General features: G+C 38.7%; 1 protein-coding gene across 2 annotated transcripts in view; it reads left to right on the top strand.

The window, feature by feature from the left end:
• Copg2 (coat protein complex I subunit gamma 2) overlaps positions 1-27383 on the top strand; it is a 128346-nt gene that overhangs the window by 60146 nt on the left and 40817 nt on the right. For both annotated transcript variants that reach the window (NM_001106929.2, XM_087657089.1), the window contains exons 10-13: positions 18583-18716; positions 19268-19335; positions 20424-20612; positions 27256-27351. In NM_001106929.2, the coding sequence (NP_001100399.1) occupies positions 18583-18716; positions 19268-19335; positions 20424-20612; positions 27256-27351 (487 nt within the window). The remainder of the gene's footprint in view (positions 1-18582; positions 18717-19267; positions 19336-20423; positions 20613-27255; positions 27352-27383) is intronic.

The following is a 27383-nucleotide window of genomic DNA, read 5'->3' as shown; positions in this document are numbered from 1 at the left end:
CTTTCCCACCTTTGAGAGCTCTTTATTGGCTGTCAAATGTCCACTTAGCATGACAACTACCTTCTCCCAAAGCAAGTGTGTAAGGGAGAGAACCTAGCTTAGGAACTGCAGTGTTTGTACCCTGATCTCAAAAGTGTTGCGCTGCCACTCCTCTTATAGCTTCCTGGTTATAGTCAACAATCCTGGCAATAATGTGTGAGGAAACTGCACAGGGTTTGAATATTTAGCAGTATTTGTTGAGCCCATCTTTGTGGGCTGCCTAGTACACAAAATACATAATTTATCATAATAAACCTGACTGTTACCTATTGAAAGAAGTTCAGATTGAATAAACAGTAAGAATATAATTGATCTGTATGTCACTATTAACAAAATTGACCTCATATTTGGAATGTTATATCAAATTCTTTTATTTAAACTAAGAACGATAAGGTACATACAGAAAATGAAAAAGCTTAATATTAGGGGGCTGGAGAGATGGCTCAGAGGTTAAGAACACTGAATACTCTTCCATAGGACTTGAGTTTAATTCCCAGCAACCACATGGTGGCTCACAACCATCTATAGTGGGACTGATGCCCTCTTCTGGTATGTCTGAAGATATGTGTACAGTGTACGCATATACATTAAATAATAAATAAATCTTTAAAAAAACTTAGTATTATGTATATAGGACTGAGTGATTGCATACATTAAGAAATAGCATATTATTTTTAGTGCCCCAACATGCTTTATGCATATCATTTGATTATATCCATTGATCTCTAGAAGAGAACTAGTATGATATTTAAAGTGCTCATTTCTTCGCGTTCCTTTTTCTTTACTTCCTCTATACCCATTCCTAAACACTGAAATTGTTCTATCTTCTTAGAATTTTGGTGATAGACTCGTGTTGCAATTTGTGCCTTGTTCTTTTCACGTAGAATTTTATTGTAAGAATCACACTTGGTTTTGTTTACTTAGCTATTCATTTAGACATATTTTCTTCATAATTTCCCAGTTCATTCTTCTAAGAGTAAACATCTGGATTGTTTTCTGGTTTTGGCACTGATGAATAAGACTGCTGTGAATAGCTTCCTTGTCTCACACTACTCTTATCTTCATCTATTTTTGTTGCTATAAAAATACTGATGACCCTCAGTTTATGATATTTTGAGTTGGGATTTTTAAATTTTTTATTGTAGTGTGACAGCAATATGCATGGGGTAAATCTTTCTCCCCAGGTTTTCAGTGGGTGTTGATTATGAGCAGCACCAGCAGCACTGAGCCATAGCTCCCAGTGTTTGAGGGTGGAAAACTACACTCCAGGTGGGATGTGCTCTAAGCTATAGTGCTTGGTAGATAGGCATAAAAGCATTTTTGAGTTATATTGTTTTATTTATAATGAATTTATTAGAACATACCACATTGTAAGTTAAGTACCATCTTTATCGAAGACCAAGATATTTTTTATAAGAAATGTTGGATGTGTCTCAATTCTAGAGGCTGGGAAGGCGACAGCATGCTGCTGGCATTTGCTTAGCATCTGGAAAGCCTTCTGCTGTCTCACATGGTGAGACAGAGCAAGGGTGTTACTTGAGGTATATTCTCTTATAGCATTCCTCATGTTGTTAAATGGCCCGTCCCTCGTGATGCTATCAAACCTAATTATCCCCCAAAGGCTCCAGTATAAATAGCATTAACATATGGACTTGAGGATCAAGGTTTTAATGCATGAACTTCGGAGGGACACATTCAAACCACAGCAGTCTCCAGCCCTACTTCTCTGTCTAAGCATGCACGTCTTTACAGTCTATGTAGAAGTGCAGGGCTGCCATACACACCTCTGCATTTTATAGGTAACACCAGACTTCGTTTTTCCTAAATGGTTGCTTCAACCATGCTCCACGTAGAGATGTGCACTACCACTGCCCAGCTATAGAAATTCTTAGTATATAATTATAGTTCTGGATTGATTATAAGTATCACAAATACTTTTTACCATACTTTATTGGTTGTTCCTATTCTGATATCTTTGATGAACAGAAAGAGCTACTTAAATGTAAGACAGTTAAATTTATCAGTCTTTATCAAAAGAATATTGTTTTTCTTGTCTTGCCTGAACCCCAAGTTCACAAATATGTTTTCTGTGTTATTTCAAGCATTATAGTTTTAATTTTCATGTTTTGGGTCCATATCCTACCAATGAATTTGTGTTCTAAATATGATATAAAGTCACAACTTAATTATTCCCTCAGCTGAAAGCTGAGGACTCAGTGTCCTTTGTTGAAATGAGCGTATATCCAGTGCTATATAATATCAGCTTTATTGCAAACTAGACTTCCTCACATGCTTTGGTCTGTTTCTGGTCCTGCTTCTCTGTTGTATCAGTTGCAGTAGCTAAGCCACCACCAGACTGACTTTTAACAGCATTACAATAAAGTAGGTATACACTGGAGGCAACGCTTCTGTTCTTCTGTGCGACAGTTCTTTTGGGGCCTTATTTCTGTCTGTTTCTATGTAATCTGAACAAGGGTTACTTATCTTTCCTTTTAGTGGAGTTTGTTTATTCTTAGAAGACTTTATGTGAAGGCCATTGTAACAATCAGGAGTTCTAACCTAGTCTGTTAATCAGATTTTCATCACTGAGACAAATACCTGAAAACAAAAGAAGAAGATTTATCTTGGCTTGTGGTTTCACAGGTTGAGTCTGTGGTTGTGTGTCTCCATTGCTTCTGGGCCCATGCATGGTAAGACAGAGGGTTCTGGTAGGGCACATGTGATGGGAAAAACTGGCTCCGTTCATGGTAATGGGAGCCGAAGGAGCCAGGACAGGATACACCTTTCAATGGCATGCCCCTACTGACTTACTTTCTCCAATAATGCACTCCATCTTTGTAATCCATTCACTATGAACTCAAGGGGTGAATCCATTGATGAAAGTACCCTCATGATCCAGTCACCTCTCGGTATCCAGGGATAAAGCATGAGCCTTCCCATGATCCTTTTGTGAAAATCACAAAAGCTATACATTTTTACTCTCAAATGTTTTAACCACTGGGATGTTGGGGACCGTTTCCCCAAGATAGGCAGTGATAAATCCTAGTGATTTATGGTGCTAAATAAATCTTTTACCTCTGATCTTCTTCTGATTAACTCTCAGAAATCCAATTTGATGTCCAGTTTGTTAGGACATTTTAAAAATGCAAACCAACCACAAACAGCCAGGTAGGACGCATAAATCTAACAGGTATAACATGCATGGAAATGCCTACAGAACAGATTGAAGTAATATTAGGTCTTCTGTCTTCACCATTGCCCATTTGTTCTAGGTCAGTGTACAGAGGAGAGAGGAGGGGAGAGGAGGGGAAAGGAGAGAGAAGAAAGGAGGGACACACTAACACTCACTTATAATCCCAACACTTGAGAGGCTGGCCAACTGGCTACATAGCAAGACTGTGTTTCAAAAAATAAAAGCAAATTGTATACAAATAATTTTACAACTTTTCAGTAAGTAAAGGCAATATGTTTTACTATTACAAAGGTTTTGCAATAGATTTTTTTAAAGTTTCATCTCACTATTAATTAGAAACATATGGATCAAAATAAAATGCCATTTTTCAGCTATCACCAGATTTGCAAAATATTTAATACTTTCCAGTATCAAATCTTGGCTAGAATGTGAATATTCTCACACAGCATTGCTGGGAATATAAAATAGAACAGATACTTTGGAGGGTCATTTGCATGCCTGTTAAAAATAAAAGCACATACATTTCTTGCCTTTGAAAGACATTTCCCTTTAAGAATTCCACAGAGGGGGGCTGGGGATTTAGCTCAGTGGTAGAGCGCTTACCTAGGAAGCGCAAGGCCCTGGGTTCGGTCCCCAGCTCTGAAAAAAAAGAATCAAAAAAAAAAAAAAAAAGAATTCCACAGAGGAATACTTGCACATATGCACAAGGAAACAAGACATCAGTTCCTTTATTATTTATAATGTATGAATTTTGAGAAATATCTTAATATACAGCCAACAAAGGATTGTACAGAAAATTTAGTTATAAGATACGCTAAAACATTTTATTGAGAATGAATTCTATCCATATGTTTTCATCTTTTAAAATACTGCTCAAGGGGAAAAAAACATGGTAACGTGAAAGTAAAATTAGCATAATTTCTGTACAGAAAATGCTTATTTTCTGATTATAGTCTCTTATGCATATGTGTATGTGTGTTCATATTTCATATGTGTGGTTGCATGTGCACATAGGTATATGTATATACGTGGAAGCAATAGATTAGCCTCATACAGGTGCTATTCATTTTAATTTTTTTGAGATAGGATCTTTCAGTGACTTGGAGTTTACAAATTAGTCTGGACTGTTGGTAGTGTTAAGATGAGATCATTCTTCCCCAATGTGCTTTTGGTCAGTGTTTTATCATAGCAGAAGAAGGCAAACCACGACAGTATCCAATAGGATATTAGAAACTGTCTTGGGAGTGATGTTTTGTTTTATTTTTTTACAAGAAAACATTTTTATTGTTTTTTTAATTTTATTTAATATTTTTGTTTTTTTACACTCTAGATTTTATCCCCCTCCCAGTCCACCCTCTAACTGTTCTACATCCTTTACCTCCTCTCCCACCCCCAGTACCCACCCCACCGTACCTCCCCACTCCCTGGGGCCTCCAGTCTCTTGAAGGTTAGGTGTATCTTCTTTGACTGAACCCAGACCCTGCAGTTCTCTGCTCTGTATGTGTTGGGGGCCTCATGTCATCTCATGTATGCTGCCTGGTTAGTGGTCCAGTGTCTGAGAGATCTCAGGGGTCCAGGTTGAGACTGCTGGTCCTCCTTACAGGGTCGCCCTCCTTCACAGCTTCTTCTAGCATTTCTGTAATTCAACCACAGGGGTCAGCAGCTTCTGTCCATTCGTTGAGTGTAAATATCTGCATCTGACTCTTCCAGCTGCTTGTTGGGTCTTTTGCAGGGCAGTCATGATAGGTCCCTTTTTTGTGAGCATTCCATAGCCTCAGTAATGGTGTCAGGCCTTGGGACCTCCCCTTGATTTGGATCCCACTTTGGGCCTGTGGCTGGACCTCTTTTTCCTCAGGCTCTTCTCCATTTTTGTCCCTGCAGTTCTTTTAGACAGGAACAATTATGGATCAGAGTTTTTTGACTTGGATGGTCAAAACCCCCATCCCTCACTTGATGTCCTGTCCCTCCACTGAAGATGGGCTCTACAAGTTCCCTCTGGCCAGTGTAGGGCATTTCATCTAAGGTCTCTCCCTTTGAGTCCTGAGAATATCTCACCTCCCAGGTCTCTGGTACATTCTGGAGGGTCGCCCCACCTACCTCCTGAGGTTGCCTGTTTCCATTCTTTCTGCTGGCCCTCAGGACTTTAGTCCTTTTCCCCCACCTAATACGAGATCATGTTCCCCTCTTCTCCTCCCTGTCCTCTTTCCCACCCGGGACCCTTCCTCCCTTCCCCCTCCTATACTGTTTAGGGCTACTGGATGTAAGTCTTTCTGCTAGTTTCTTGAATATTTTGAATATAGTAGGATTTATGAAGGCCAGTATTAAAATGTAGAAATTGCATTTAATTTATTCACTATTAAATACAGGCTAGGTGTGATGGCTCATTCCTATAACACCAGAACTCAGGCAGAAGAGGCAAGGAGGCGTGCAAGTTTGAGGCCAACATGGGCTACAGAGTGAGACCCTGTCTTAAAAGCTACTTCCCCCAAAAGAAATAAAAGAATTGTGTAGTGTTGTTATATGAGTGAATGTGGCTAAGAGCTATTGCAAGTTGTGCACGTCATAGAAGTCAGTCTTAGTTGGTTGAAGAGAATTGAAAGCAGTTAATTTGGGTACCACTTAGGAATAAGAAAGATCCATATAAAAATATTACAAAGAACATGATCTAGGTTCGCCAATTCTATAGGGCATCAAGATAGCAAAGCAATTCATTTGGCCTGGTGATATGGCTTAGTGAATAAAAGCACTTGCCATGCAAGCCTTTTAGTTCAGTTCCCAGAACCCATAATGGAGAGAGGACCAACTCTAGACATTGTTCTCTGATCTCCACACATGTGAGTACACATTTATTTATTCATTCATTCGTTCATTCATTCATTCATTCATTCTCCCCCCTCCGCATGCACACTAATAATAATAAATAACTTTTTAAAAAGTTTGTTTCATTAGCTCTTGATAACTTTTAGTAAATGAATATTAATAATTTTGTTTAGAACAATTAGCCTTCCTTCTCAGCATTGTTATAATATTCAAATTTTGATCAACTAATGTAATATGTTTATTTATTAATTAGGGACTCATTTTATAGCCTAGAATTCCTAGCAATTCTACTGCCTCTGCCTTTCAAGTGCTGGGATTACAGGTGTGCACCGACTGTGCTCAGCTTAATACTTCCTATTGTTTAACGGTTTTATTGAGATTAATTTACAGATTATAAAGTTCAATCACCAAGCATGCAAGTGTATAATTTAATAATAAACGAATACAGCTCTACAACCAGGAGCACAGTCTGTCTTTAGAATGTTTCCATCACCTTCTAGAGTTGCTTATACTCTTATCTGACAGGAGTCCCTACTGCCCCTCAGCCCTGGAGCTGCTTTTTGCCTGTGCACACATTCCCTATTAATGGCATCATAATCATGCTGTTTTCATTTAGCCTCATATTTGGTGGTTTACTTGATTGCAGCAGGATTTATCAATCAGTGGTCATTTGGGTTGCTTATATTATGAATAAACGATACTGTTGATAGGCAAGTACAAATCTTCATATGAGCATATACTTTCTATTTTCATGGGAAAATTCTTATAAATGGATTATGTGGACAACTTGCTATGTCTAATTTAAAAGAAACTGAAGATGATTTTGCAGAGTTCCGTACGATTACATGCCTGTGAGGACACCATGTCTTCATCAAAGTGTGCTGTTGTCTGCTGATCCCTTTATCTTTCAGGTCATTCCCACTATGTATCCGGGATTCTGTCTCTGCTTTCTGAGTGCTGGGATCCCAGATGGACCTGTGTGCCTGGTATATCTGCTGGGTGGTTACTGTGTTTACATTCTAGTAACTATATGGGAGCCTCTCCCCTGCTCCTAAATTCCCTTTCCTAATTACTAGTCATTACTTCATTTTCAGCTGTGTGTTTGCTTTACTGCTTTCTTCCCATTTTGCTAGTGTTATTAAGTATAAATTATTCCAATCTCTTGCCCATTGTCTAAACAGAGTTGTTGTGTTTGGAAGACTTCTTTACCCATTCTCCATTTTTTTGGTGGGGGGGATAACTCAGATAACAAACTTTGACAATTTCATTAGAAATCTACAGACATGATGGATGAAGCAAAGAAGTGCAGGCCGACAGGAGCCGGATGTAGATCTCTCCCGAGAGACACAGCCAGAATACAGCAAATACAGAGGCGAATGCCAGCAGCAAACCACTGAACTGAGAATAGGGCCCCCGTTGAAGGAATCAGAGAAAGAACTGGAAGAGCTTGAAGGGGCTCAAGACCCCTTATGAACAACAATGCCAAGCAACCAGAGCTTCCAGGGACTAAGCCACTACCTAAAGACTATACATGGACTGACCCTGGACTCTGACCTCATAGGTAGCAATGAATATCCTAGTAAGAGCACCAGTGGAAGGGGAAGCCCTGGGTCCTGCTAAGACTGAACCCCCAGTGAACGTGATTGTTGGGGGAGGGCAGCAATGGGGGGAGGGTGGGGAGGGGAACACCCATAAAGAAGGGGAGGAGGAGGGATTAGAGGGATGTTTGCCCGGAAACCAGGAAAGGGAATAACATTCGAAATGTAAATAAGAAATACTCAAGTTAATAAAAAAAATAAAATAAAATAAAATAAAATAAAATAAAAAAGAAATCTACAGACAAGTATGTCTCTTGTTGTACCCCCAAAATGTTAACAAATACTTTTATATACAACTTTTGCATGTTGCTTGTCTTTTCTTTCCTTACTTTTTGTAGAAGTTTGTTTTATCAACTCTCTGAGAGATTGTGTTTTGGGTACTATGTCCAATAGCTGCCTAGTTCAAGATCAGTGATTTCCTCAATGTGTTCTTTTAGTGCTATTAATAGTTTGACTTTGCAACCTTTAAGACAATCATCCATTCTGAGTTAAGTTCTGCATAGTTTCTTCTCATTTAATGGTATACATTCATTTAAAAATATATAGATATGAATTTCCCCAGTGCCAGTCAGTAAAAACTCATCTTTTCCCCTTTAAATTGTCTCCTCCTTGGGAAGTCAGCTGACCATGTGATGAAACTCCCAGTTTTCTCCATTTGTCATGATTGTTCCAGGTTTCTAAGAAGATGTGAATCTGGAAATTGTGTGTTGGAATTCATAGCTTATCCATATGCATTTTAGAACAAACTTTGGATTACTACTGCAAAAGCTGCTGGCATTTTGGTAGGATTTGCACTGACTAGAATAATTTTAAATCAATCCATATAGGAGTATTGCCACCTTGATAAGTAGTTTTTAGAGCATGGATAGGGTCCTTTTCTTCATTTAAAGTCCTCAAAGATTTTAAAAAATTTTATCACTTTCAATTTAAAATCATAATAGTTTGTTGTTGTTGTTGTTGTTTTTAAGATTTATTTATTTATAATATGAGTACACTGTAGCTGTCTTCAGACACACCAGAAGAGGGCATCAGATCCCATTACACATGGTTGTGAGCCGCCATGTGGTTGCTGGGAATTGAACTCAGGACCTCTGGAAGAACAGTCAGTGCTCTTAACCACTGAGCCATCCCTCCAGCCCTTAAAAATCATAATAGTTTTATTAAAATAATTTTTTAAAAGTATTTAATTTGTGTGCATATAGAAGTGAGAGAGGACAACTCACAAGAGTTGGTACTCACATTCTACCATATGGATCTACCATATGGATACTTGACAGCAAGTACCTTAAAACACACACACACACACACACACACACACACACACACACACACACACACACAGAACTGTGTCTCTCACTGGCCCCTTCACACATATTTAGGCTATTGTGGATGGAATTTTTGCATCACTTTCACTCCTGGGCTGAAATACAGTTGTCTTTATGTTAATCTTAGAATTTATAAACTTGTTATGCTCCTAGCTATGCAAACTCACTCCCTCCCTTTCTCCCCACAACATCCTGCCTTGTGTGCTCTTGCTTTCTCTGCTACTCTCTTGTTCTCTGCATCTGTATACTACTTTGAATTGTCTGCATTTAAAATCATATATCACTTGTAAATACATTTGGCTTCACTTCTTTGTTTCTAGATTAACCCCTAGGTTTTGTGCTGTGCCTGTTTTACTACCTAAGCCTTTAGTGTGGTTGTGAGTAGAAATGGTAAAAGACGGCTTCTTTGTCTGTCTGCAGTTTTGCAGGAAAACGATTAGGCATGATGTAGTGCAGCTCTTTAAAGATCTACTTTATCCAGTTGAGACTGTGCCCTCCAGCCCTAGTTGTTTGTTTTAATAGTTAATGTATATTAATATGCTATATAGCATTTGATCTATATATGTTGTACTGCTTCTTTTTTTTTTTTCTTTTTTTTTGGTTCCTTTTTTCAGAGCTGGGGACGGAACCCAGGGCCTTGCGCTTCCTAGGCAAGCGCTCTACCACTGAGCTAAATCCCCAACCCCTGTTGTACTGCTTCTGAGAACTATCTGCTCATATCATTTACTCTTTTAAATTGTTCAGCTCTTTATTCTAGTTATTCATGCCCAGCCTGGTGCATAGCCAACAAAGCTTGTCCCCTATGCTGCAGGTGATCTTTTCAGTCTGTTATTGTCTTTGTTGTGCAAGAGCCCAATTTGATGTTTGTCAGGCCTAGCTGTTATTTCCTGAGCTGTTGGAGTCTTACTCAGAAAGTCTGTGCTTGTCTCTATATCTTGAAATGTTTATACTTTTCTTTCATAGTTTCAAAGTTTCAGGTCTCCTATTAAGGTCTTTAGTCCATTTTAAGTTGATTTCTGTGCAGAGTGAGAGGTAAAGATTGTATTCAGTCTTTACCACGTGCATCTCTAGCTTCCTAGCACCCCATGTGGATGAGGCCATCTTTTCTCCAATAGGCACTTTGGCACCTTTGTCAGTAATCCATTTCCTATAGGTTTTCTAGTTTACTGGAAGAAGATTCTTCAGACTACTTCTTAGTGAGCCTTTGGATTTCAGTGATATTTGTTGTAATATTCCTTCACCCAGTTACCTCTATGTTGTTAATGTGAGTCTTTCTCTTGTTTAGTTTGTCTAAGCATTTGTCATTCTTGTTTATCTGTTCAAGAAAGCTACTGTTTCATTGATCCTCTTATGGGCTTCATTAATTTCTACCCCACTCTTTTTATCTACTAATTTTGTTTGGCTTGTTCTGTTTTTTTTTTTTTCCCAAGATTTTGAGATATACCACTAAGAAATTATCAGAGAATTCTCTTGACTTGTCAATGTGTGCACTCATCACAATAAGCTTACCTCTTCTGCCTTTGCTGTATACAGAAAAGTGTAAGGAAGTGTGGTTTTATTTTTACTTGTTTCTAGGATTTCTTTATTTTTTAAAACCATACTTTATATATAGAAAACATAGTTTGCATATTTAATCCATATGTGTTTATGTGGTGTCTATAGTTTCTTGTGATACTAATTTTATTTTATTATGATCTGTATGATACAAGGATTTTTTTAATTACTTTTCATCACAATCACTGCCCCCACTCCCAGTCACCCCTCCCGCATCTCCCCCACCCACTCTCTCCTTCCCTTCTCATCTGAGAGTGTAGAAGCCCCCCCTGTATATCCCTCTACCCTGGCACATCAAGTCTCTAGGAGTCTAGGCACACTGAGGCCAGACAAGGTAATCCAGCTAAAAGAACATATCCCACAGACAGACAACAGCTTTTGGGATAGCCCCCACCCCCTCCAGTTGTTCAGGACCCACATTGAAGACCAAGCTGCACATCTACTATATATGATCGAGGGTTGGGGAGTGGGGGGAGTAGGTCTAGCCCCTGTATGTCCTTTGGTTGGTGGTTCTGTCTTCCTGTGGAGTTCCCCTTTGGGGCCCTCAATCCTTCCCCCAACTCTTCCAAAAGAATTCCCAAGCTCTGTCCACTCTTTGGCTATGCTCTGCATCTGTCTGAGTCAGCTGCTGGATGGAGCCTCTCAGAGGACAGTTATGCTAGACTCCTGTCTGCAAGCATAACAGAATATTATTAATAGTGTTAGAAATTGTTGCTTGTCAATGGGGTGGGGTTGCTTGTCAATGGGCTTGTCAACTAGAGAATTGGGCCAATGCCAAGGAGCAGTCTCAGCTTGGAGAGGGGTTCTGAGAGAAGGGGTGTCTGGGAGGGTTGAAAACAGTTACTTCAAGTCAAATCATGGATCCAAGCTGAAGGCCTGTGTTCTGCTTGATGCAGCTTTTCCAGTCTGCTTCTCTCTGTGTTCTGCTTTTTCTCTGAAGATCTTTGTCTATATTCTGCTTGTTAAGAGACCTAAGAGATCACCCTGTCTATGTCCTGCTTGCTTGTATCAGTTCTCCAAGCAGTTCTCTCTTTTTATCTTAAAAAACTCTCTGGGGTTGGGGATTTAGCTCAGTGGTAGAGCGCTTGCCTAGCAAGCGCAAGGCCCTGGGTTCGGTCCCCAGCTCCAAAAAAAAAAAAAAAAAAAAAACTCTCTGGGTAGCTCATCTCCTGCAGAACCTGTACAGGCCCAGTCTTTTATTTTACATAACAATCCAATCATTTATTTCAGGTTTTCCTTTTTCTTATGAATCAACATCTCAGCTCTTTGATTCTTAGGAGACACAGCAAGCATATATTTTTTTCTTAACATTGCAAAAGAATTCAGAGATGACTACCTTTGTTAAGCTAGTTGGATGAGATCCTGCCCTGAAATTACCATTTCTACCACAACTAAGTCTAACTTTGCTCTGTCCTAGGCCGATCCTGAACTCAGGAATCTATCTGCCTTTGTAAGCATAAACAAAAAACTAAACTGGGTAGGATCTCCTGTGATCACTGCTCCCTAAATCTTTTTCTCCTTCCTTAGTAATTGTCTAGCAAGTTGGCTCATGGCACAGCTGCTTTTGTTCCTTTAGACTTGTGAAGTCCCTTATAGAATTCATATTGCATCCTTGTTTTTTTGCATAGGTAAGAAATTATATATTTTTGAACTCATGTATTTGGAGCTCTTTTCCTGTAACCTTAGTGGCTGTCCTGAAAGTCCCAGAGTTTACCATTTTGCTGAGACATAGCCACACCCTCAACTTCTGGATTCTTGCTGTGTCTAATTATCATGGAGTCATTAACATTAACAGGGAGGAAATTCCTAGAAGGGGTGTGAAATATGTACGTTATTATACAAACAAGCCTTAAAGCCACAGCAGCCATCCACAGGCTTGGAGGTTCACACCAGGGGCTCTGTCCCAGGGGCAGGAACCTTGTCACTCTGTCCCCACCAGGGCCAGGCAGGGCTCAGCAGGCCAGTTATTGCTTGGCCATTCCTTCCGTCTCTGTTTCATCCTCTGTCCCTGCATTTCCTGCAGACAGGATAAATTTTGGTTAAAAGGTTTTGTCAGTAGGTTGGTGTCCCTATCCTTCCACTGGAGTTCCTGCCTGGCTATAGGAAGTGGCCTCTTGAAGTTCTACATCCCCAATGCCTTGAGTTACAGCTAAGGTCACCCCATAGATTCCTGGGGCCCTCTCCTATCCCAAGTTTCTGGCATGTCCTCGAGATACCCCACCACCACCAGCTGCAAACTTCCGTTCATTCTCATGGCCACCTGGACCTCTCTCCTGTTCCTCCCCATACTTGGTCCTGAATCTCACCCCCCTTCCTCTCCCTATTCCTTCTCTCACACAGTTCTCTTCCTCTATCTACCTCTTACAGCTATTGTATTCCCCCTTCTAAGTGAGATTCAAGTATGCTCTCTTGGACCTTCCTTCTTGTCTAACTTCTTTGGGTCTGTGGAGTGTAGCGTGGGTATCTTGTACTTTATGGCTAATATCTACTTATAAGTGAGTACATACCATGCATGTCCTTTGGGGTCTGGGTTACCTCACTCAGGATGATATTCTCAAATTCCATCCATTTGTCTGCAAAATTCATTATTTTTAATAGCTGAATAGTATTCCATTGTCTAGATGTACCACTTTTTCTTTATTCATTCTTTTGTTGAGGGACATCTAGGTTGTTTCCAGTTTCTGGCTATTATGAGTAAAGCTGCTATGCACATAGTTGAGCAAGTGTCCCTGTGGTAAAGTGGGGCATCTTTTGGGTATATGCCCAAGAGTAGTATAGTTTGGTCTTGAGGTAGAACTATTTATTCCCTCTTTTCTGAGAACCTGCCAAATTGATCTCCAGCGTGGTTGTCCAAGCTTGCACTCTCTTCAGCAATGGAGGAGTAGTCCACTGGCTCCACAGCCTCAGCTTGTACTATTGTAAGGGTTCTAAATCGCTGAAGGGAAACCCCAGACTCAGATAGTGTGCAAAAGCAAAGAGTGTTTATTCTGCAGAAACAACCAGCATGCAGGGGTCAACCATTCTTTGAAATGGCGACCCCAGATAAAGGCACTCAGGCCTTCTTCTAGGAAACCGTGGAAACTCTCTAGAAGGGTTAGGTAATCTAAAATTTCATTGGTGGGTGCTAAGGAGGTTGCAGGTGATCAGTGGTCTACATTCCTGTCATGAGCATTCAATCATGTGATGAAATATGGCTGCCCAGTGCAGATGGCCTGTTCTGAGATACTTCCCCGTTTTTGTGATTATTCCAAGGCTGTGAGGTTTTATGATCTTGTTCTGAATTTTATGGTCTGTTCCTAGAGCTGGTGTCTGGGACTTCTGCATTCAGGAATCTGGCCCCTTACTGCCCTCTTCAAAATCAGGCCTGGTGCTTAAGTGGAGACAAATGGGGTTTGTATTGTCCTTTCACTTACACCTGAGTGCTTGATCTTAACCATTCTGCCATTATGAGGTGGAAGCTCAGAGTTACTTTGATTTGCGTTTCTCTGATGATAAGGACTTTGAACATTTCTTTAAGTGCTTCTCAGCCATTTGAGAGTCCTCTGTTGTTCAGGTCTGCACCCCATTTTTAAATTGGGTTATTTGGGTTGTTGGTGTCTAACCTCTTGAGTTTTTAATGAAATGGATGATTTTCTAGACAGATAACACCAAAGTTAAATCAAGGTAAGGTAAACAAGAAATTATTTTTTAAAGATGTATTTTATTTATATGTAGGTGTATATGGGATTGGAGTTAGAAATGTTTATGAGATATTTGACATGAACTTAACCCCTGAGCCATTTCTCTAGCCCCTAAGAAATATTCACTCACACTCTCTCTCTCTCTCTCTCTCTCTCTCTCTCTCTCTCTCTCTCTCTCTCTCTGTGTGTGTGTGTGTGTGTGTGTGTGTGTGTGTGTGTGTGTTAAAACTTGTTTTACTATCTAAAATGTGATCTACTTTGGAGAAAGTTTCATTGACTGCTGAAGAGTATGTATTCCATAGATAAAATACTCTGGAAAATGTCAGTTAAATCCATTATTTTACAGTGCAGTCGAACTTCAACTTTCTTCTTTGGGGGAGGGGGTTGGAGCAGGCTGAATGACATAGCTGTCCATTAATGAGAATGAGATTTTTTTTTCTCTTTGAGGCAAAGTCTCTCTGTATAGTCCTGGCTGTCCTTGGAAGTCATTATGTAGACCAGACAGGCCTCAACTCAACAGAGATCCTCCTGCTTCTGCCTCCCGAGTGCTGGGTTTAAAGGCATGCAACAGCACACTCAGCTAGAGTGAGATTTTTAAAGTAAGTATTTGTTGTTATATCTGGACTTTTCTTATCCCTTCATGTCTGGTTGTGTTTTGTGAAATTGGGTACATTGGCATTTGATGTCTGCATATTTATAATCACGATAGGTTCTCAATGGGTTATCTCTTTATTAATATGACATGCCTATCTTTATTTCTATGGTTAAATTTGGCTTGAAGTCTGCTTTTCCAGGCATGAGTATAGCTATTCTAGCTTGTTTTTGAATTCTACTTACTTGAAATATAATTTTCTATTTTTTCTCTTTCAGTATTTTCCAGTAGGTGAATTTCTTATAGCAAACAGTTGGATCTGGCTTTTTAATCAATTCAGCTGACCTATGTTCCAAGTTAATACTTAAAATGTAATATTATTGAGAGATATATGCGAATTCTCATCTTCATACATTTGCTGCTTTACAGGGTTAATTGTGTTTGATTTCTTCCTATACTGTTTGTTCTTTTAATGAGACGTGTTCTTTCTCGGGCTCTCATATTTATGAATGTGTTTCTTCCTTTGCTGTATGTAGTATTTCTCTAAGGATATTCTGCAGTGCTAGTCTAGTGGTTATGACTTGTTTTAATTTATACTTCTGAGCAGTCTTTATTTCTGCTTCAATTTTAAAGAATAACTTACCTGGAAATTGTTGTCTGGGTTAGCACTGGTTTTTGTTTCAAAGTTTGAAATACACCAGTCTATCTCTCTTGGCCTTCCAGCGTTCTTTTATTTTGATGGGTTTCCCTTTTTAAGTAACACTGCATTTCTTTCTTGAAATATCAGTATTATGGTCTGTGCTTTTGGAATTTTATGATGCATAAAAGTGTTTATCTGGCTCTATTTGGGATTCTCTCTGCCTCATGTGGCATGTCCATGATGTTTTCTAGATTTGAGAAGTTTTTGCTATCACTTTTCTGAATGAATTTCAGTCAGTTTCTTTTTTGGTCCTTTTGCACACTGGATTTGGTTTGCTAGTCTCAGTGCACCACAGGTCTTGAATGTTATGCTCATGATTTCTGGATTTTATTTTTTGTTATCTGAATGATTTCCCCACTAGTCACCAACTCCTGATAGCTTTTCTCACACCTGGGCTAGTCTGTTGCTGATACTTTCTAGTAAGAGTTTCTATTTGACTGAGTTTTTTATGTTTAAGTTTTTTTTGGCTGAAATTTTTATTTAAGTTACTGAATTTCTAGTCCAAGTTGTTGAATTTTTTTTTTGTACAGGTATAAAATTGACATATTCACTCATCTCTTATTTGAACTTCTTATTAATCTCTTTCTCTGTGTGTTTGTGTGTCTTGCAAACACATGAATATGAGGATGTGAGCATGTATACAGAAGCTAAGAGCAAGATGTCACATGTCTCCCTCTATCACTCTTTGCCTTGTGTCTTTGAGACAGGATCGTTCACTGAGCCAGAAACTTCCCGGTGTGTCTCTGTTCCCCAGTCCTGATATCTGCAGCATGCTAGGATTTTTATGTGGGTGCCAAGGCTTCCAACTCAGGTCCTCATGCTTGCAGAACAAGAGCTCATAATACCATTTCATAATACTCATAATACCATTTCAGTAGCCCCTCGTTGGTCATTTTTTAAATCAGACTTTTAAACTATTTCTTCTGATTTTTTTAACATTTAAGTATCTTTAGGTTCAGTTACTAAGCGTTGCAAACTTAGAGAAGCCATACTGCTTTGTGTTTTTATGTGATGACTCAGGTTATCTATCTGTGAAATGGCAGTTCCTGTTCACTGAGTGCTTAGTAAGCAGCCTTCTTTTAAGGACTCTACTCACATAGGGCAGAGAACTGTGATAATAGCATTATCACCAAAATAGACGATATTAAAATACATTTACAGGGGCTGGAGAGGTGGCCTAGTGGTTCATAGCATGTATGCTGCTCTTCCGCAAGGGTTTGGTCCCCAGCATCACGTCAGACAACTCACAGCTTCCAGGGGACCCAGTGCTCCTGACTTCTGCACACCTCCACATATGTGCACAGCCACGCACATACACATAATGTAAAGTAAAGTAAATCTTTTTAAAAATAGAGTTAAAAGAAGTTATAGTTCTGCTGCAACTAGATGTCCGAGGGTAGGGCAGTACCCAAGGGGGAGCCTCCCCTTCCCAAAGGAGAAAGAGAGGGGGTAGAAGTGGGGGAGGACTTTGTAAAGGAAAGAAGACTAGGAGGGGAGGAGGCAGGGGGATCTGTGATCAGGATGTAAAGTGAAAAAAATAAATTATTGAAAAGTAGGAAAAAAAATAAAGTCACTTATTACTACATCTTAAGTGACAATAGAAAAGAAAATGGTAAAAATAATGTTATAATAAAAGTAAGAGTTTAAAAATTAGTAAAGGTAAAAATTAATGATGAATGAAGGAAAAAGGAGGGGTTTTCTCTTTAAAGAAAAGAATAAAAGATATTTAATGAAAAAGGGACAGGATGTGAGAGGAACAGACAGCAACATTAGACAAATACTTCAGATTACAAAATATAGAAAAAAACTAAAGGTAAGAGGAATAGAAACAAAAAGGTGGAAATAAAATACTAAAATATCAGAACAAGAAAAAGAGTAAAGACATGAAATATTATAACAAGTGAAATTAAGGAAAGGGACAGAAAGAATGAATAAAACAATGAATGAAGAGTTAGACACTTCTTCCTATGTCCTCGAGTTCTAGGCCTGGGAGGGAAGGTGGCAGTAAGGCAGACTAGTGCTGCCCATAGGGTTAACTCCCCCAAATCAGCCATTCATTATGTAAGTCTGTTGATTTCTATAAAGTGTGATGTGTTTGTTTGGTTTTACCCTATTGCTGTCACAATTCTTCTGACCACTTATTTACTTAATATTTCAACAACATTGTATTTCTCTATGTTTATCTTGCTAATTTGTTGAGCTTCTCTGACATGTAGACTTGGTTTTGATAGATAAGTGTAGAGTTTTTCAGTCATTTGTCTCTTTCCTTGTAGGATTCTTATTCTGTGGAGTTGACATGTGTGTTCTTGCTGCACAGATCTCCAGGCCGTGTTCATCTCTTCCTGTTCTCCTTCATTTCCCTCTGCTGCTTATCTCAGTTTGCTGGCAATCAAACCTCCTTGGTTATCTTTTATTCCAATCCTTGCTTTCTCCAAATCTCTGGCTTTTATTTACTTTCTAAAAAATCAGTTATAATCCCCCATACTTACAGATATATTCAACTTTTTAGATGTAGTTTCCTTTAGTTCTTTGAACATCTTTTATTAGTTGACTCAAAGTGTTGTGTGGCAAGTCTAATAATGTCTAGGCTTCCTCAGAAATAATTGCTGGTAACTACCTTTCTCTCTTGCATTTGTATTTTACTGTTTATTTGCATGTCTTGTGATTTTTGGTTAGAAGAATAATTATGTAGTTTTCAGTTTTTACATTTTTCTTTCAAATTTTGCATCTTTAAATGCGCTATGTAACATAATTGATTGCTAACGTTGATCTAGGAAGAAGAGGTGGAAATTAGGAATCTAGCAAGTTAAAGCCCCAGAAAGCTCACCATTCTTAACCAAGACCTGTGGTTTTCATCAGTAATGGTTCATTTACAAGGCTGTGGTTAAATTTGAAAGTTCCAAAAAATAGTTTTGACAATTTTTTCATTGCTTTTTAAAGAGTGAATTTTCAGTGGTCTTTTACCCAGTGTTCCAGAAGTATATCTCAATCTCTTTAACCATTTTTATCTTGGTACTTTTAACCATTGTGATTATTACCCTATTTGATATGTTAACATGGTCTGTGTACATTTATTGGCAGTCATGAAAGTCCACTCTTTGATTTCATTGAGAGCTGCTTGCGAAATAAACATGAAATGGTTATCTATGAAGCTGCTTCTGCCATTATTCATCTTCCTAACTGTACTGCAAGAGAGCTGGCACCTGCTGTCTCAGGTCAGTCGTGTTTGACAGCTGTCCTTTGTTTGTGTCTTATGGTTTTAAATCAGTGGGCTTGCAGTGGCTATCAAGAGTGGCATTTAGGGGGGTTGGGGATTTAGCTCAGTGGTAGAGCGCTTGCTTAGGAAGCGCAAGGCCCTGGGTTCGGTCCCCAGCTCCAAAAAAAAGAACCAAAAAAAAAAAAAAGAGTGGCATTTAGGGCCAAGATTGCTCAGTGAGTAAAGATACTTGCTAATGATTTCAGTTTTTTTTAACATTTAGAAAACACGTTTGCTTTCATAACTAGTACTATTTCTCTTATTTAATTGCAGACATTAATTGGGATATTAATTTTTAGAGAAAAAAAGCAAACTTTGTTTTCTATTAAACTTTTTATAGCTGAACAAAAAATGCTTTATTTTCTATTTTTGATAATACAGTTGTTCACGTGGAGTTTTGATACAGTGATAAATTTCCTGATGCATAGAATGAACATGATTATTACATACTATAGTTTTCATCTGTCTGATGAATGGTATCCACAGTGATTTCTTTCTCTCTTTTTCCAGTTCTTCAACTTTTCTGTAGCTCTCCTAAACCAGCCTTGAGATATGCAGCTGTGAGGACCCTGAACAAGGTGGGCATTGCTTTGATTATCTATAGACGTGTATATCTAATTCATAAACATGATATACAAAGCACTTGGCTTTCTTTTCACACTTACAATATATGATGTGTGGGCCTCACATCTGTAGCACCTTGTTTGTACTTGTGGCCTTAGTCACAGCTATTTATACTGTTAGTCCCTGGGAGATCATTTACTTCCGTCATCTGAGCACTTTAGGTTCAGGTGTTAGACCGTTCAATATGGGAGCCATTCACAAGGGTCCACTTACATTAATTAAGATTAAATAAGGAATTCAGTTTCTTAGTCTCTCCAATCATACTACCTATGCTTGTAGTTACTTGTGCTTAACAAGAGTCATACAAACCAGTGCAGAAATTGGGCAGTTCCACCAATTCCTCGGCTCTAATCTTCACACCAGTTGTGTCTTAAAATACATGTGTTTATGGTGCTGTCATTCATATATGCATACATACATACATACATACATACATCAATGGTTGAAGTAGTGCCCAACCATTAAAATACACAAAGATTTCTGCACAAAACATCTAACCCTTTGCCTCATGGATAAAGACTTTTTCATTAGTCTGGGTCATCTTTTCCTGTTGAATGAGTTTTACTGTCAATGATTTGCAGAGAGTATTTTCACATTTTCAGAATTTTGGGTCAGCCCAATGTGGGATAGACAGAGAGACGAAATGACATAGATGTAGAATGACAGACATATTTTAGCAACTGTGGGTAATCCAGTTTGGCAGGAGTTTGTTTAATTGCGGAATTGATTTAAAAATGACAGAAAGTCTTTGTTGATCAACATTTACCATAATCTCTTTCTTAGAGTTTCTAATATCTAACAGAATAGATACTTGTGCACATCTAAACTGTGTGGAGATGCCGCCTGTAATAAAAGAGACCGATAGTGTTACAAAGGTTATGTGGATATAGACATTCACCACACCAGACCTAAAATGATTGCTTCTGACCTCTACTGTTCCTTCCAATTGTTATTTACCTTAATTAAAACTTAGATTCTGGCCTTAATCAACAACAGTGTGTTTTTGTTTTTGTTTTTGTTTTGTTTTGCTACTTTCAACAAGGTGGCAATGAAGCACCCCTCTGCTGTAACTGCCTGTAATCTGGATTTAGAAAACTTAATCACAGACTCAAACAGAAGCATTGCTACCCTGGCCATTACAACATTGCTCAAAACAGGAAGTGAGAGCAGTGTGGACAGGCTTATGAAGCAGATCTCTTCTTTTGTGTCTGAAATCTCAGATGAGTTCAAGGTAAGAATTTAAACAAGCTTTTGCTTGGTCTCTAGCTTGCCTCAGCAGTGTCTTTTGAGAAGGTCTTAATTTTGATGAAATCTATGCTCTCCTTCTTTTCCTTCCTAGGCATGGCTGTAGCATAGTAGGCATATGTAGGCATAACTTTTCTCTCTCTCTAAGTCATAAAATTTGCTTTATTTTAAGTGTTTTATGACTTTAGCTTTTACACTTTGGTTTGTAACTGTTTGATAATGTCTGTGTGATAAGCTCAGAGTTTTCCTGCACTCATGCTGAGTTATTCCAACAAAATGAGTTGAAAGACTTCCTCTCCTTTTTGGAAATGAAGAGGCTTTCTTGTTTTGAATCCAAAGACCTTTCTATTCTTTTTTCTCATCTTATTAAAACACTTGTAACAAAGTGCCGAGTAGAGCCAATGACAGTGTGCTGGAAGTGACCAAAGGGCAGTGGTAAGTCCTCGTGTAAGAATGAGGAAGACGGCTGTGTCATTCTAACACTCAGCCAAGTAGCTCTCTTCTCAACGTGCTCTAGACTGAAGAAGTAAACAAAAGTAGACATTTTAAAACTTTGGGATATTATAAAAATTGTTTCTCATCTGTTTGCAAGAATAAACTGCACTAGTAGGGAGAATACATTTGTAAGGATAATGTTTCAGAATGGAAGTTGGCAAACTTCTCTAAAGGACCATAAAATAAGTACTTTAGATGATCTCGGCTCCTGAAGTGATCTGTTTACATAGTCCTTGTTTTTATTCTGTACAATTCTTTAAAACTTTAAAACCATCATAGCTTTCAACTCCTGTAACAATAGCATATGAGTGTGGAATGCTGCCGTGCGGCTGTAATCCTAGTGTGTGGAAGGCGGGCAGAAACATCATGAGTTATGACCAGCCTGAGCTACATACAAGTTCCATGACATCCTGCGTGAGTAGCGAGACGCTTACATCAGAAAGCAACCCCATTCTTTAGCGCCTTCTGAAGGAAACTCCCGTGTCCATGCATGGTTTGGGGAAGGAAATAAAGACAGGAAATAGTTACTGTTGAGTAGCTTAATAAATCAAGGATGCATCCTAGAGTCTGACCGTATCAAATGCCATATCACCAAACATTTAGCAATGTAATCTGTTATTGGTGTTTCAGTGCAGCTGGGAGTTCCTGCAAAGGAGACTTGGCTATCTGTCCCAGTATGTCAAAGAGGGGATTAATCATAAAAAGCAGAAAAGGGAGATTGAGTGAATGTGACTACATGGGGTTACTTGTCTCAATCGGGTTCAATGAAATGGCTCAGAGAGGCCCTTAATGCCAGAGGGGATAAGCCAGTTCTCATTAGCATGATTGTTCTGCCTGAGAATCATTTCATAAAGTAGTGACCTGTCTTTGAGGTTCTTCTGTTTCTTCAATCCAAGATGACTGTGGATTTAGGACATGACTTTCCATGTCCTTTTGGAGGTGTGGAATGGGGACTTAGGAAGTTGGTAATGAGATGCGTCAATTACTGTTACCTTTGAGCCTTGAAGGGGATGAGAATAGTTAGGTATCACACGCTTTTTCTTTCTTGAGTGGATTAACATGCCACTGTGCAAATTAAGCAGGTAGCTGAACCAAAGTTAAAGGAGACAGATAAGAAATAAGGCAGATTCCAGGCTGTTATCTGGCTTTTAGTTACCTTGTAGGCCCAAGTCAATGATTTTGAGCAAAAGCGGCTTCTAACTTCTAAGTGCCTGTTACAAGTCTGTGTTTGTGTATGAGACTTGTTAGATAAACAAATAAAAATTATTACTGTTCACACTGCTCTTTGTGGTTTTTATGGGGGGTGGGAGTCAATTGAGGTCGAAAGACGACTGACACAGATCATACTGCTTTAGCAGCACAACTGAGACCTAAACATGTATTTTTTAAATTTAATTTTATATTTATTAATTTTTGATTTTTTTGAATCAAGAATTTTCTGTGTAGCCCTCACTATCCTGGAACTCCCTTTGTAGACCAGAAAGGCCTCAAATTCAGAGATCCTCCTGCATCTGCCCCCATAGTGCTGGGATCAAGAAACCTGGCTTACATTTTTCTAACCTTTCTGTGTCTTCATCTGCCATCAAACATTTAATGTTTATACCATTTTTAATAGGTCTGTTTAAAATTTTTCTTTTTGTTTCTGTGTCTTGCTGACTATTTCTGACATCTTTGATATTGTGTTGAATATGATAAAATGTTATAAAATATCTGAGTTCCATCAACTAGATAATCACAGAGGAAAAAAGTAAATCTTTTTTTTTTTTTTTTTTTTTTTTTGGTTCTTTTTTTCGGAGCTGGGGACCGAACCCAGGGCCTTGCACTTCCTAGGCAAGCACTCTACCACTGAGCTAAATCCCCAACCCCGAAAAAAGTAAATCTTAACTGCCTCACTCACACCATAGAGAGAAATAAGTTCTGAGCAAAAGAATAAACAGTTTCAAAGAAAACACACAAGGCCATCTTTATGACCCAGTGTAAAGTAGACACACGTAGATACATGTATACTTGTGTACTTTACCATGGTGTTCAAGGCGACGTAGGTTGGTCACGGCCTTCATTCTGCTTCTCTGAAGTGATTCAAAGAAGTCTTTTTTGCTTGAAGGGGCTCGCCAGTTCCCTTAACATGATTTGTTCTGCCTGCGAGTGATTTCTTGATGGGAGTGATTATGAACGTGTATGCCTGTGTGCAGGCATGCATGCTTGCGTGCACGTATGCATGTGCGTGCATGCACACACACACAATTTAAAAAATAAAGCATAAAATAAATTTGACAAAGTAGAAGTAGTAAATAATTTATATTTACCCTCCATTCCCTGAGTCCCCAGCTCTCCCTCTCCTCAGCACCAAGCAGCCATTACAGATACCATCCCACATCCTGTGCAAATAGTGATACCGAAGACTCTAACAGTACAGGCAAAAATCATATTTATACTGTAATGTGAAAATACAGGAAAATCCTCAGAACAGCAGATACGTTAAGTTCTGCGGCATTGGATGTGAGTTAATTGGAGGTGTTAGTCTCGACACTAGCCTTTCTTGTTAACTTTCATCTCCCCTTCACCTATTTCTGTCATCACATCTTATGGGGTTATATGGGCAAATACATTTGTGCACATTTCATACATTATGTACACAGTCATTTTCACACCAGGACCCTCTTTGCCGTCCTCAACTTCCTGCTAACCTACTTCCTTTCCCCAACTGTCCTCCCTTCTGCTTTCATGTTGAACATGTTGAACATGGAGAGGTGCTTCCCTGTGAGTTTCTCTAAGGTTATTTACAGGAACATGAGCATCTTACCAGTGACTACACCACTGAAGAAAATTTCTCACCCTCTCCTGTCAACCATTTAATTGTGAATAAAGCTTCATTCAGAAATGGGTAGAACCCCATGAGCCTCTCTGCATTTCATGACAAGGTAGTAATGGGCCCAATCTTGTGCAGATGACAGCTGCTGTGACTTCAAGAGAGCAACAGCCCTATTAAGGCTGAAGTCAGCATTCCATCTCACTCCTGTCCTGACATTCTGTTTTTCCCCTTTCTTCCACAGTGTCCCCTGGGGTGGATGTGTGTGTGTGTGTGTCTGTGTGTGTGTGTGTGTGTGTGTGTATTCAATAGCCATTTATTCCAGTACCTTAACCAGTTATGAATTGTCTATAGTCACTCCAATCACTACATTAAGCTTCTCTGAGCATAGCTGATAGCAGCACTGATATACGGACATTAACACAGTTTTTAGGATGCAAATCCAACCAGAAATCAGTTGGTTATCCCCATAGCAGACTTGCACTTGCCACTGCTGCAGCAGTGGGCTCATCTTGAGTGGCCAGTTGATACTGTAGCCTTTCCTTTATCTTTTGAAGATCCATCCTTTACACACACTTTCCTCCCAGCCCCATTCCTATAAATTGATGAATTTAGGAAGAAAATGCAGATGGCACCCTAAGAAGTAGTTTAGAGTCAACTGTGAAGAAAAACAGATTCAGATGGCTTCTAAAAAGAGCATCCCTGCTCAGCCCATGGATGTCCTGCACATCGGCTTACTGAATCCTGTGGCTAATAAAAGCTCTTTATATTCACCGTGCCCCAGAAGATAAAAACTTGAGATGTTTTTATCAAGGGTCAACTTGGGTCTCTTCAGGGTCAGTCTTAAATAAAACTGCTTTCCTTCAGCAAAACAACCGTTTAATCTGACAAAACTACCACAAATAAAGCATAGACCTAAAAATTGCTTTTGTTAAAGAAGCATTGATCCCTCCCTTGAACCCACAAATTAACTAAAAGAAGGATGAAAGCCAGGCATCCAAAGTGTGTGGTATCTTCAACAACAGACTTTTACCTTCAAGTTTTAGGAAGCAATCTGAATAGGTCATTGCTATTGCCCTATATTGTGCTGGAAGTCTCCTGGGCATTCCCTACCTTGATGAAAATGAAGCAGACAAAAACTAGCATATATTAAGTGGATATATAAGTACAGTCATTTGGAAAAACTGACAGTATTTACTAAAGCTGAATGAATACATTCCCAGTTTTACTACTAAGTATATTCCCAACAGAACTGCATATACAAGGTTCATTTTAGATGTCAGCTCAAGTAGTTAATTTTGGAGGAATCTGTATGGTTAAGAAAATGCCTCTCAATGCCTAGGCTTGATCCTATGACTTATTAGATGTGTGATTGGCTGCCTCAGTTTCTTTGACTATACCAGGGAGATAATAAGAATTCCAATCCATAGAATTGTTGTGAGGTATAAATAAAACGATAAAAAGCTAGGAGTGCTCTAGTGTTAACTATTGCTGGCTTCTATGTGAATCTTATGAGATCTATAATGTTTCATATTGAATCAATGAATATTGTATTTATTATTTGAATTAATTCTTTTATTTTAGTACAATTGCTACAAATCTTTTATAGTACAAATAGATTAGTTTCGATTTGCTTTAAGTTTTAGTATGCCTCTCTCAATTTATTTTTTTTCATTTTTGCTACATAGAACACTATACTATTCAAAGAAGTAGTAAAAGGTGTATAACCTCCTCTCATATATCCCACACCTCCTCATAAAACTTTGCTTGCACGTTCTTCTTCTTTAGTATACCTTTTATAAACATAAGACATGTGCATGTTTCTTATTTTATTGTATATCAAAGATAGCATACTGCTGTGCTCTTTTTGTACAGGACTTTTCCTTTTCAAACCCGAAGATAAATGGAAGTCATGCTAAGTTTTTTGAAGGAGATAAGCCCCATTTTCTTTACAACTGCATAAAACCCCAACAGTTTTATATATGTATAATCTTATCCAACAAAGCTTCTGTTTGGGTAATGTGCAGTTATTTTGTACTCAGGAACAGTGCCCCAATGGATATCCTAGACATGTGTTTTTCAAACATTAGATTTGTGTTTCAAAGTGTATTTGTTATAAAAGCTAAATATAATAAATATATCATTCATAGAGCTAATATGCTGCCAGCAGTGGATAAAAGTGTAGCTTCCAATAATTTTACCAGTAGAGTGTGTGTTGAGCTGTTGTAGTTTACCAACGTTTTGGATAAGAAATGATGTCTCAATATGTAGTATTAATTTGAATTCTGTTATTTTGAGGAAAATTAAATATCTTTCTTTCTTTAAGTCCCTGTGTGTGTGTTTGTATAATGTCTGTATCCATGGGTCCACAAATCCTAGAGTACATGTGTGAAGGCCAGAGGACAAGCTTAGGTGTCTTTCCTTCTACCTTCTTTCTTATTTGGGGCAGGTTCTGCTTGCTACTGCATTCATCAAGCTAGCTTGTCCACTAGCTTCCTGGTACTCTCCTGTTTCCTCCTCTCATCTAGATCACTGGAGTAGCACTGGGGTCACAGATGCTACTGTATCCAAACTTGGGTCCTCACACTTGCTTGGCAAGCATGTCACCCACTGATGCATGTCCCCAGCCTAACCATCTTCTGTGTTAGTAAAGGGCATTTAATACCTTTGTGAAGTGCCTGCTCAGTTTTCCACCACAGTTTTATAGGGTTTTGTCTTTTATTTCCTCAATTATTTAGACACTTCTTGTATGTTAAAGGAGACATAGGAAACATAGGAAAGGTTTTACTACTTTTTCTCCGGGTTCTCCATTTGTCTCCTGGGTTAGAATGGGTTTTGGTTTGTTGTTGTGTGGTTATATTCTTCAGTCTTTTTGTCTATCCCATCTGATTTTCAGTCATTGTTAGAATCCTCATTACTTCACAGTGGAGGCATTCACTCATGTTCACTTCAGATACACTTACACTTTGTGTTTTATTCAAGTTCCATATGTCCTTGCTCTTCTCCATTCCTCTATATACTTGTTTATCTGTCCGTACACACCACTGCCACACGGTTTTTAGTCAGCTTCGTCAGCCCTGTTAGCAGCTGTCAACTCCCCATTGAGGCTGTTCTTGTTGTTTTCCAAGCTATGCTTGTGTGTTTGCTTTCCTTATCAAAGTTAAGCTTCCTTGTTTCATAAAATTTTTATTGTTATTTTTATTGGAATCATATTAAATGTGTAAATTACTGTAGAAGAGAACAAGCTGTCTTACTGATGTTAAAAAGTTCTAACCAAGTACAAGTACTGTGTCAGCTCTTTTGACTGCTGTTTGCTTTTCTACAGGTGGTTGTTGTACAGGCAATCAGTGCTCTGTGTCAGAAGTACCCTCGGAAGCACAGCGTTATGATGACTTTTCTTTCCAACATGCTTCGAGATGATGTAGGTCGTAGTTTACTTTGTAAACATAGGCA

The sequence above is a fragment of the Rattus norvegicus genome, chromosome 4 (genome assembly GCF_021556685.1).
Source record: "Rattus norvegicus strain SHRSP/BbbUtx chromosome 4, alternate assembly SHRSP_T2T, whole genome shotgun sequence".
Taxonomy (NCBI): Eukaryota; Metazoa; Chordata; class Mammalia; order Rodentia; family Muridae; genus Rattus; species Rattus norvegicus.
Note: the sequence above shows the minus strand (reverse complement) of the source record. Positions and strands in the feature narration are given on the sequence as shown.